This window comes from Malus domestica, chromosome 09 (genome assembly GCF_042453785.1).
Source record: "Malus domestica chromosome 09, GDT2T_hap1".
In the NCBI taxonomy this organism is placed as follows: domain Eukaryota; kingdom Viridiplantae; phylum Streptophyta; class Magnoliopsida; order Rosales; family Rosaceae; genus Malus; species Malus domestica.
This window is the reverse complement of record NC_091669.1, coordinates 9,839,259-9,852,310: the sequence shown is the minus strand read 5'-3', so window position 1 is coordinate 9,852,310 and position 13,052 is coordinate 9,839,259. Positions and strand designations below refer to the sequence as shown.

The window sequence follows — 13,052 nt, the reverse complement described above, 5'->3', positions numbered from 1 at the left end:
CATTTTAAATCGTCCTTTTATCTGGACTATGGTTAATAGTTATTTATATTTATCCATCTCTTCTTGTAGGAAAGAAAAAAGGCGGATGCTTACTTTTGCTGCATTGTGCACACATGAATATGACTGCAAAATTAGTCACTACCAAGGTAAAAGACCATTAGTGTTTCTTTATTCCTGTAGCGTACACACGCATGCATATATATATGCGTTTTATTTATTTATTTAAGCTTTTCAATTCTTTTATCAAACATCAATAACAATGTTGAAGTTATATATATATATATATATATATCTTATTATTGCATCTTTCTTCTTCATGATAATTTTCATCACTTTCTTTCCACATTATCCCACTTAATCATCTCTCTTTATAAAAAGTTTCAATAGTGAGATGCAAATTTGAAAAGAATATTGTAAGGGTAAGTAGCATGGAGTTTCATTTTCTTATGAATCACCAAAATCAACATAAAAAAAATATAAAAAAAAAGAATAAGTAGCATGGAATTTTATCTACCAAGATAGGAAAAGAGAATAAGTAGCATGGAGTTTCCTTTTTCTTATGAATCAAATCCCAGTTGTTTATATTATGCAAATGCAAGACAAGTTGCTTCTAAGTTCTAATAATGATATTGGTGGTTGGTGGAGATCATATTATTGTTATGAAGTGTCTACCGTTAATATGTGATTGCCAAAAGTTGATGTTGCTGCCTTGCTTATTAGTTTGAAGTGTCTTTCAAAGATTCATAAATTAGACCCTCAAGACAGAATCATACAATAGTACATGCTTATAGATGCATGTTTTTGTATTCTATCAAACATAGAGTAAATTTTCTTTTATTCTTGGTTTGGATTAAATGTATACAAGTGTATTTATGATTTTTATTTTATTTAAAATGTACTACTATTACACCCTTGTTTACTAATGTATTATTGCATAAGAGTAAAAAATACTGCAAAGTAACTTCTCATTCAACGTTGTCCAACACAATACTAAAATAAATTCTCTTAACATTGTATTTCTAAGTCTAATCCTAAGGTAAACCTTGAGTTGAAATCCGGTTGTGCTAAGATTCTGAAGAAATTGTGTGATAGTTGTGAACTATTTGTGCCCAAAATACGGGAAAAGAAAGGAAATTTAAGTAATTAAAGTAGAGTTCTAATCAATGGTATACGTAGCGCATGTCCTTTGAGGATAATAAAAAGGGCTTTCTAAATAGAATATGTCGATTCAACATATATAACTTAGGAGCGTGTAGCGATCGTAATGGCGTTTTGCACACACAATAGCTCGTGTAAAAAGGCTAGATGTTTTTGGTTCTTTTATAGTAACATATTCCTTGGTTCCAGAGTTAGTGCTTACTACTTCTAATCAAAAGGAAAAAAAAAAAACGCACTTTTAAGGTATCTATTAAAAAGATAGGAGGAATGATGGGTGTTGGCATCTCACAAGTTCGTTGGAAAAATGAGTTAGTCATCCAAAATAAAAAACTTTGGATAGGCAAATAAGAAAACAACTAAAGCAACCTATTTTAGGGGCGCATAGCGTCCGTGATGAACAAATACCTCTCGCATGCACGTGAGCGCGTGCGAAGAGACTAGTAGGAAGTAAAGTGAGAGTCAAATCTTGTTTCAGGCGGCAGATGAGTAGAAAGAATAAATTTCTCTATCAAACCAAGTGTAGAATTAATGAATAAATTTCTCTACTCTTTTTAATTGATTTGGGCTACAATTAAGCTCCAACATGTGTTACTTTAGCTTCGTGATCCTGATACTTGAACATTGACTTGAGACATTTTCTCTACCCTTTCTTATTTTAAAAATAAAGGGCGCACCGCATCTTTGAACCGACAAATATGTTTCGGCTACCCTAACTTCCTCTGTCCATCGGAGCCAACAAAGGGTACTTCGCGGTCGTGCAATGATGAAACAAGGTGGTAAATAAGAAGGCTAAGTGTTGGTGTGATTAGGGACATCATGACTTGGTTAGTAAAATGGCGTATAAACCCTATATATTGGGACATCATTTTCCTTCTGCTCTTTTTCATTGATCTTGTTGAGCTTTTTTCACGTCAACCAATTTAACACCAGTAAATAAGAAAATTAAGAGCAAGTGGATTAATCTATCAAAACAAGGGTAGAATGAATCAATTCCTCTACTCCTTTTTCATGGTTTGGGCTACAATTAAAATCTAGAACATGTTCCTCATCGTCATGGCGCTTGATATTGTTACTAACTTGATTCATTTTGTTTACCTTTCTTATCCTGAAAAATTAAGAGCAATATCGGTCCTTTAACCCTAGCTGTATCCACATTATACCAATACCCTCTCCAATTTTCTACATACAGAAAGTAAAAATGGCAAGAATAAGTAGGAGATCATGGAATAGCATTTCTAGACCTTAATTTTCTTTCCTGCATATATAATATGAATAAAGTTTAATTTACTAATTATCAAATGAGTACTAGAGTACCCATATATATGAATTAATCCTACTACCATAATTTACAATTTTACAACCATTTTCCTTTTTTTTTCCTTTTTTTTTTTTTGCGTGTTTTCTGTAAACTAGTCTCCCTTACTCAATCTTATAAGCATGAAGAAACATGCAGAAGTCAGAAGATGTTGAGTTATTACTTGTCTGGGTTGAATAATAAGCACTGCTATTATCACTGTTTATGCTGCCGTTGCCATCTCTGTCGTGATCGCTCTCTGATTCCGGTGCCCCTGGCTTGAAAATAAACAGCCCATGCCCCGTCCCCGGGCTGCTGAAAAGCCAATCGTGCACGTCCCAGAAAACTTGCACCGGTTGCATGTTCACCTGCACGGTCTGATTCCCTCTGAATTTCCACTGCAAATTCTTGACATGAATCAACACAATCCCGTCTACACTGATCCACATTTCTGGGTCTTTCAGGCCGGACGTTGAGCTCTCCACGACAATGTCATGCTCTTTTCTCTTCTCATCAAACTTCACTCTTGTGGCAAAACTTTTCTTGGCAAACACGTTTTCTTTTTTGTAGTATAAAAGTGCCTCCACAAGGGCTGGTCTGGATTTTGTTCTCTTGTATGCCTTTTTCTTCATGTCTCCCAATAACAACACAACCTCCTCATCGCAAACAAGAGCAACATAAAAGTCGGAACACGGTTCTGGGCCGCCGCCAAATTTCGCAGACCGAAGATCCCAATAAACCTCCACTTGATTCCCTTCGAACTCGAATGACTTGTACCCTTTTTTGCTCCAAAAATGCCATGGCTTTAGGTCGAATTTGCATGTATAATGAAACTCGCCGTCTAAGCTATCAATCCGAATGCTAAGGGAATGGTTCATGAGGTTCTTACACCATATGATCGTCACCTTCCGCCAAAATGTCGCAATATTGGCAAGGAAGACGCAAGTCACTGTGCTTTGTGCGGTTTTCGTTGTCACAGGGTCGTCTGTGATCTTCTCTGCAAATGGCGGAGACTCATGAAATGATTTACCTCGCATCGATCGACTCAAAGACTGCATCTTTGCAAAATTTGTAAAATTGTTGGGGTAGCAATCATTGAATAGGTATAGGTAAAAAGTTTCACATTGATTTGGTTTTTTTTTTTTTCAATTGTTTGAAATCTAATGCTAATGAGAATGAAGGGTTGGAGATTTGGAACTTACTACTTAGCCTCTTGGGATATTTGGGAATCTTGGTGCCTTTGGAAATGGCCTATTGACATGGATGGAGATTGATGAGAAACTGGTTTGACAGAGAAGAGAGAGAGAGAGAGAACGCAAGAGGCTATGACAGTTTGTTCCGTGGAGAAAAACTCTCCCTTTTAGAGGCTATAATCTAAAGAGGTTGCCGAAACAGAAGGGTTAACAAAAACACATTTCAACAAGACCTTTTACTATTTACAGCTTCCTTCTTGTCAATTGGCTCACTTGGAGACAGTTAACATTGAATTGAAAAAATCAATGGAAGTCAGAACTGCCAACCATGAAATCTGAACTGCCTTTTGTAGATTGGCATTTGATCTTTGTATTTTTTCGATTGTTCTATCGTACATCGCCTTTCTATCTCAAATTTGAGATCCTTGTTTGCTTTCTGTTTTTTGGTTTTTCTACCGAGGAAAAACTGTTTTTTGGTTTGGCATTGTTGTACTTTGAAAAAAAACTGTTTCTGCTGTGCTGTGAGAATAAGCAGCTGATTGTTTGGTAAATGTTTTGGCAAGAAAAGTAAATTGATTAAGAAATTTTATTTTTATTAGACAAACGATCTACATAAATTTATTTAATCATAATTTCAATATATTTTTTAAGTGGTTTATTAACACCTTATAATTTGTCGTATACACCCTAACGAATTTTTAATATCAAATGACTTAACTCTACATATTAAGGGAGAGGGGAAAAGTGGCAAATAATTTATAATACCAAATGTTGTCCTTCCTTTTTTGGAACTTCAAAACATTAAAATTGATTAGTTAAGGTTAAACTGGTAATTTCATAAACCCACTTAGTGGGTAGTTACTTTCATTTGTTATTTTTAATTAAAAAATAGATCGAACAAAAAAAAAGGCCAGTTAGAACAAGCGTAGGCTATATCTGGTGCTTTTTGAAGTGTTTTATGCAAAAAAAAAAAAACATATATTTTATGCTTGCTTTAAAAAACACTTTAAGTTCTTTTGAAACACAAAGTCAAGTTCAATAAAAGCGTTTTCAGTTCTTTTAAACACTCTTCCAAACAAGTTATTACTACTTTTATTTTAACAAACGATATTATCTACACTAAGGGGTGGGGGATAGGCTAAGCCTCACAATAGATTAGCAATAACGTGGTTCAAATTTGCCTATGGCGATAATCAAATCTAAGACCTCTCACTACCAGTGAAGAGGAATATCATTAGACCATAATATCAAGTGGCAATAAGCCATTACTACTTATAGTCTACTTTTCATGTGGGTGTACTCTCTATCCATTTTCATCTAAAATTTTGTGGAGAAGTACGCATTTGGTCAAAATTTTATACCTCTATCAAGATCGCAATGAAATTATAGTAAGTATGAACAACGAAACCTGGTAGTCCACAACGCATCTAGTAGTTTTTGTACCTGCTCCTCCCTTGCTATGACGAGTACTTGATTACTTTATATGAATTTTGCCCTAAAAAGTACAAAATGAAAAAAAAATATTGTAGATGAGAAATACCTAAATCTTCAAATTCCAACTTAATATACTTGAACTAATAAATATCTTACTTTAATCGAAGTCTAGATCACTCTATACACTTGAATTGTCTCAGTGCTTTGGAAATTTCTCTTCAATTGGCATGAAATTAATAATTAGGGTTTGATTGTGTTTGTGGAAAAAAAGATACGAGTGGAGAGATACGAAGAAAGGGAAGAGGAGAATAAAAGCGGCTGAGAAACAATTTGTGGTGGATGAGACCTTAAGTAATATATAATTTGTAATTGTTTTAGGGCTCACCAAAGTATTATTAAAGGGTGCTACTAAAACCACCAAATTGTCTTATTTTTCCACTACCTTTTAATGAAAGTGTTGATCACATATGTATCTTTTTAGCAAAAGACTTTTAAATCTATATTTATAAATTGGTTATAATTTTAATTAAATAAACTAAAAGGGAATAAAGAAAAACTAAAACTAAATAAAAGAATAATAAATCCACGATGGGCCCAAGACCTTCAATTCCCCAATCATCACCCTACCTAGCCACAAGCACCACTCCATTCTTCCTTTGAATTTCAGTACTACCACCTCCACCCTCTCTTCCTATTCCTCATAGATGAACAACAACGACAACCCAGATTTCCAAATCAAAAAATACCCAATTCCAACTGGAATAGAAATCAATTTGGAGCAATCTGTCTTTGTATTAGAGAGCAATCTCTCGCGTGTTTCTCTCTCTTCTTTCCCCGTGCTTCTCTCTTTCTCCCCCTTCCATTTCTCACTCTTTCCTAAGGAGATGCCGCCAAGCAGGTGTCAAAGGTTTTGGTTTTTGATGGGAGGTGGGAAGAGATTCTGCCATTTTGGTGCTATAAAAATAGCACAATAGGATGAATTTATCAGAACTCTTATTAAATTGCTTAGAAAAAAAAAAGTGGGTAAGATTTTTTTTTTTTTAAAAATTGAGAAAGTTAGAAAAGAGGCAATTGTATTTGTAAAATTGTAAGTCCCACTTGAACCTTTTTCTTTTTATGTCCCACATAGTAATGCTATATAATAGATAGTAAAATAATTTTGAGGCCCTTAAATTTTGAGACCTTTTGCGGTTGAACACTTTGCTCCCCAAAAGACGACCCTGGCCACAAGTCCTCAACAAAAATCGACACACATGACACCGCTTTCATGGGCCTCATGGTGTTACTTTCGGGAACAAACTGAAAGGACCAATATACCAAAAGGCTCAACAGATCCGTAAGCCTAAATCTCTCTTCTATAAAACAAATAAATAACTGTTGTACTTCTCGGGAAAGGTGTCTGCTCTCTCATGGGGTTTTGATCACTGGGTAGTCGGACTACCATAGTCCTTCTTCTTTCCACCAACATTGACTTGTTTTACTTGAAATGGAGAGGTGAATTGAGCACTACAACAGCTCCTAAGAGATACTGCTTGTTGGGAAAGGTGACTTCTCGTTTTTTGCTTGCTTGGCTCGAGCTTTTGGATGTGCTACTAACATGGTGGCCACTTCTCTTGAATCCCAAGGTAACATTTCTCAAAGCCGAATCTTTTATGCATATGGGTACTCATTAGATGTGCTACTAACATGGTGGCCACTTCTCTAAAACAGTTGATGCTTCATGCATGGATATCCACTGCATTTCACACGCATGAATGTGACTGCAAAATCAGAGGGCTGTTTTAATATTAGTAACTACCAAAGGTAAAAGACTCTTGTTATTTCTTTATTCCTAACTCTGCCAAAGGCATGCATATATATGATTTTTTTTTGTCGGATTTAAGGTTTGATCAAGTTTTTTTTTTTTATCAAACATCTATAACAATATTTGAAGTTATATCAAACGTTTTTTCTTAGACGATATTATTGCATGTTTCTTCTTCATGATAATTTTCTTAAACGTTTAATCATCTTTCTTTGTATAACAAGTTTCAATGCTGAGATATAAATTTGAAAAGAAAAAAAAAACAAACAAACAACCATGTCTTTGCATTTGTAGATGTCTAACAATTCCTTAATTTAGTTTTTTTTTTGTGTCGTGGTTTTTGGCAGATCAATACACAACGATCTACATTATGATTTGGATATAATTGCAAACATGAATGTACCACAATACATTGGGTGAACAAACATTTTTTTTGGTTCTTCCAATTTCTTTTTTTCATTGCTCGACAAAATGTATTTAATTATGTTGTATACATTTTTAAAATAAAGGAAGAAACAAAAATTGATATTGTGATTTGTTGTGAAATGGTAAAGTAAATTGTCTTCTTTTCATTTGTTCTGACATCTTATCTATTATTTTCCTTCAACTGAAGACTCTATAATTTTAGGCACTAGAAGAAACAAGAGCAACAAATTCTATAAAAAAAATTAAAAAAATGTAGTATGATGATGTTGATGATATGCCATGTTCAATGACAACCCTAATGCCCTAATGATCTCAATGATGTTGATGATATGCCATGTTCAATGACAACCCTAATGCCCTAATGATCTCAATCATTTGAATTTTTTTTTACAGCCCTCTCAACCAAATATATATTCTTAGGTAAATAAAAGGCCTTTAACAAAAGAAGAAATCGGTAGAGAAATTACGTATTATGGATTAATCTAAAGTAAAAGATAGAGAGACATAGAGCAAGATTACAAATAAACGTCGTATATTTAAAAGAATTTTAGGGGCGCGTAGCACCTTGATTAATGAAACTCTATATGCCGCACGTAGCGCGTTGGGATGTAAAAAAAGCCTTTTGCACTCACAAGGCACGTGCAGAAAGGCTAGTTTAATCATAATTTCAATATATTTTTTAAGTGGTTTATTGACAACCTATAATTTGTCGAATAAACTCCACTGAATTTTTAATATCAGATGACTTAACTCTACATATTAAGGGAGAGGGGAGCAGTGGCAAATCATTTATAACACCAAATTTTGTCCTTCCTTATTTGGAACTTTAAAACATAAAAATTGATTAGTTAAAGGTTAAACTAGTAATTTCATAAAAGTGGGTAGTTACTTTCATTTGTTATTTTTGATTAAAAAATAGATCCAACAAAAAAAATAAAGGTCAATTGGAAGATGCGTAGGCTATATTTGGTGCTTCTTGATGTGCTTTATGCAAAAAAACATATATTTTATGCTTGCTTTAAAAAGCATCTTAAGTTCTTTTGAAAGAAAATCAATTTCACTAAAATCGTTTTCAGTCATTTTAAACACCCTTCCAAAAGAGTCATTACTACTTTTTTTTAACAAATGATATTATCTACATTAAGGGGGTGGGGGAGTAGGCTAAATCTCACAATGGATTAGCAATAATGTGGTTTAAACCTCTCACTTACCAGTGAAGAGAAATATCATTAGACCATTGATAGCGATTTTACCACTTGTAAAACAAAGGGTTAAACCATAGAAAATTCTTGCAAGAGAACAAGTGTTTGTAGTATAGAATGGCTCAAGCAAGGTCGATCTCCTCAGGAACTGATATAAACAATTTACGAGTTTTTGTGTATTTAACTTATTTAAACTTAAGAATTACACTAATTTGACGAAACTAAATATTACTGGATGTGACTTAAACAAATATCTAAAATGGAAATTGGTTTTTAGGAATAATGATTCAACTTAAACAAAACAAGCAAATAAGGAAATTCAAGATAAAATAAATGATTGAAGAAAAATATATTGACAATATGCTAGAGTTCAACCTTTACCAACAACATTCTTACGTAGCTATTCCAATTGCTTAAATAATTGAAAACACACATGCTTTGAAGGTTGGATTTTCCTTGTGTATGTTTTACTTGTGACATTCAAGCTAAAACGCATACCACTACATGCAACTTATCCATGACATTTGGATTAAATATAAACATGAGTGATTCATTAATCTTGGTGAAAATCCTTTTGTTAAACCATATAATCCCTAAGAGCATGATATTTACCTTAGGAGAGTACAATTCTCAATCACAAGAAGCACAACCAATTTTAACGTGACATTCGTTCAAAATTGCATCCGATAACTTTTCTAAGCATCCTAATGGTGATCAAGCATCAAGGTACATAGATAGTTTAATTCAGTGATTGAAAATAGGGTTCTTTAAATATAGGTCCATACAACTCGTAATTTTTAGATTAAAACCCACCTATCTTTAAACATCCAATATAAACCAAAAATTCAAATATGTTGCCACATTAGAAATTAAATGACCTAATACTTCATATAATTTACAACATATGCCACAACCCTTCTAACGTTTTCTCACACACAACCCTCCAATTTTGGCTTCAATATGCCCACATAATATGGGCATTAAATTCTAATTACTCCTCTTGACGTTTTTTTAGCCACTTATAATTATACGTATTTGAAATAAAGTAATATTTTTATATTTTGTAGGTACACCATTACATATATCTATTCGTCACATTATTATTATACTGTGTAACATAATTACCTATATTTATATGTAATATATAGGTAAATTAATGTTGTAGGTAAATTAATTTGCATGTATTAGTACATATGTTAGGCTTGGATAAAAAAAAGTACACATGTTAGACACATTTTATTGTTACCATATGTATGTCTGTGTAAAGTAATTTACCTATATCTATATGTAAAATATAGGTAATTAACTTTGAATAAAATAACATTTCTATATGTTGTAGATAAATTATTTTACATGTATTAATATATGTAAGGCACATTTTATTATTATTATTATTATTATTATTATATGTGCGTGTAAAATAATTTGCCTATATTTATATCTAAAATATTATTATTATATATGTGTGTAAAATAATTTACCTATATAAATATGCAAATTAAATAACTTTGAGGCAAATAACATTTATTTATGTTGTATGTAAATTATTCTCCATATGTTAGCACAACTATTAGGCACATTTACAGATTCCCCACATATTTGTTAAATTACATCATATATATTATGAATAGTAATGCTTATTTCTCTTTTCAATAATCATTAATCCGCCTTTTAATCCGTATACAATTAATTATATAGGTCAAAAATGTAATTAAGGATATATTAGGCATTCAAAAAATGTACAATGGTGAAGTCAAACATAGTTAATGAATTTGCTTGTGTGGAGCCTAGTCAATGGGTTGTAATCAAGTAAAAAAATTATGTCAGGTTTTATGTAATGAAAATTGAGTTTTAGGGGCTAAAACCATATTTTCAGTTGAAAATATCAAAGCAAGCATGTAACAACACTTAAGCAATTGAAAAATAAAACTACGTATTCATGTTGCGGCTCATGGCATCACTCTAGCATAATAAGTTAGTTACACATAATTATGTTCATACATAAGAAATTATCCATAAAACAAAATAACAAGAAAAAAAACACCCGTTTTTGGTTCCTCCGCTCTGCCCTCTACTCCCGTGCCTTCTGCTTCTCTGCTTCTGCTGCGTCAGTCTCCCTTCTCTCCCTGCGCCTCTGGTTTCTGTCTGCCGTCAGTCTCCCATTTTTCCCTCTGCCCTTTGCCGTCGGTTCTGTCGCCCATCTCTCTCTTTCGTTCTGTTTCTGCCCTCATAATTCTTCGCAGTCCTTTGTTTATTCCTCTGATGCGCACTCCTTTCCTCCTTTTAGTTTTTTTTTTATTTCTTTTCTTTTGTTTTCCTTCTGCCAGTCTGCCCTCCACTTCTTTATTTTCTGTTTTTCTTTCTCTGCTGTCCCCGTGCTTGCTGCCTTCCACTCCCTCTTATTCTTCTATTTTTCTTTGCTTTTATCCCGCACTCTTCACTCCCTCTCCTGCTTTTTGTTCCACTTTCATCTTCTTATATTTTTTTTCTTTTCTTTTTCTTCCTGCCAGTGCTGCACTCCCCTTTGCTTATTTTATTTCTTTTGTTTTCTTTTTTTTTTTTTTTTCATTTTCTCCATTTTGCTTGAAATTGATCTTAAAACAAAATTAACTGCACATTAACACAAGATAAGGTAAAATGCCACAATTTTAACACAAAAACATCACAAAGACTTTAGAAATTGATAGTATAAATGCATGAAATATATGAGTGATCAACCATAATATTAAGTGCCACCAAGCCATTACCACTTATAGTCTACTTTTCATGTGGGCGTACTCTCTGTCCATTTTCATCTAAAATTTTGTGGAGAAGTATGCATTTGTTAAAATTTTAAACCAAATTATGTGTCAACAATAGGAAATAAGCACGTTAATCAGCATTTAAGTAATAATCCAGTTATCAACAACCACATCATTTGGTTTGCACATTTAGTTAAAAATAATTGATCTCTGTAGCATTACCCTTAGCCGTCACATTTGATCTAATAAATTAGACAAAATGATTGAGAGCGTTATATCAAATCCAAAATTTTGTGGAGAAGTATTATACTCTCTGTCGGGTAATGCAAGGGAGACCAAAATTTTAAATCAAATTTTCAAACCAGATGATGTGTTAATAATATGAAATAAGTACGTTAATTATTGTTTAAGTAATAATCCAGTCATCAACAACCACATCATTTGGTTTGCACAGTTGGTTTAAAAAAAATTGATCTCCTTAGCATTAACATTAACCGTCACATTTGATCCAATAAATTAGACAAAATGATTGAGATTGTTATATCAAATCCAACTTTTCAATATGTTTTAGCACCGAGTGCCTGCAAGTAGAGCCATCTTTGAGCTTTTGGGAGCTGTGTGTAAAATATATAAGGAGGCCCTTCTTAAAACAGCATTCCAAAAAAATTGAATAAAGTATTGATGCTAAAATACAATAAGTAAAACTGAAACACACTTAAAAACTCACACTAATGATCAGTTTTCAAATATCATTAAATGTAAAGAAAGTTACAAAAATAACCATATTACTAAATAATCAATAATTAGTTCAACTTAAGAAACCAAATGGACAGCAAGTGGCCCTCTACCATAGTGATGGAGATGAGTGTTGCCCTTGCACCGCGGCGTGGGTTCAAACCCAGTCGGCTCTCTAATCTAACATATAACATCTAATCAAACAATTAAACCTTCATAATCAATTTTGACTAAAAAGCTACCTTCAATCGATATCAAAGCTAGCCCATTTAACCTTTCCTGCAACATGATTTATCGCAAATATGATTCTAATAACTTTAACTTTGAGAACAAATCAATTCATCAGGAGCATACTCATGATTATGATTTTCATCAAGTCGTCAACAATTTCATCATGGCCTAAATCACCAACTAACTCCTCATTGTCATCGTGTAGTTCATTAGTTAAATCCTCCATTGAACTTTGTAGTTCTTTAACAAGGAACCAATCAATAACTCACTTTTAAGACTAGGTCAGTTGTTCAACTTTTATTTTCCCTTGGCCCTTTCAATTAGCTAGATGGATATTTTTTAGTAGGTGTCATTTTTATACCTCAAACAAAATTGCAATGAAATTATAATAAGTATGAACAACGAAACATGGTAGTCCACAATGCGTCTAGTAGTTTTTGTAACTGCTCCTCCCTTCTATGATGATTATTTGATTACTTTATATGAATTTTTCCCTGAAAAGTACAAAAGGAAAAAAACATTGTAGATGAGAAATACCTAAATCTTCAAATTCCAACTTAATATACTTGAACTAGTAAATATCTTATTACTTTAATCGAAGTCTAGATCACTCTAAACACTTGAATTGTCTCAGTGCTTTGGAAAATTCTCTTCAATTGGCATGAAATTAATAATTAGGGTTTAATTGTGTTTGTGGAAAAATAAAAATAAAAAAGAGAAATGGAGAGATACGAAGAAAGGGAAGAGGAAAATAAAAGCGGCGGCGTGAGAAACAATTTGTGGTGGAGGGATTTGGATCCTCTCCAAGACAACTGGTCGGGATCCTCCTGATCA

General features: G+C 33.0%; 1 protein-coding gene across 1 annotated transcript; it reads right to left on the bottom strand.

The window, feature by feature from the left end:
* Nucleotides 1-2,390: 2,390 nt before the first annotated feature.
* On the bottom strand, nt 2,391-3,803 carry LOC103429200 (uncharacterized). Its single transcript, XM_008367344.4, has one exon. The coding sequence runs from the start codon at nt 3,508-3,510 to the stop codon at nt 2,578-2,580; it is 933 nt and encodes a 310-aa protein (XP_008365566.1). The 5' UTR covers nt 3,511-3,803; the 3' UTR covers nt 2,391-2,577.
* Nucleotides 3,804-13,052: the final 9,249 nt, after the last annotated feature.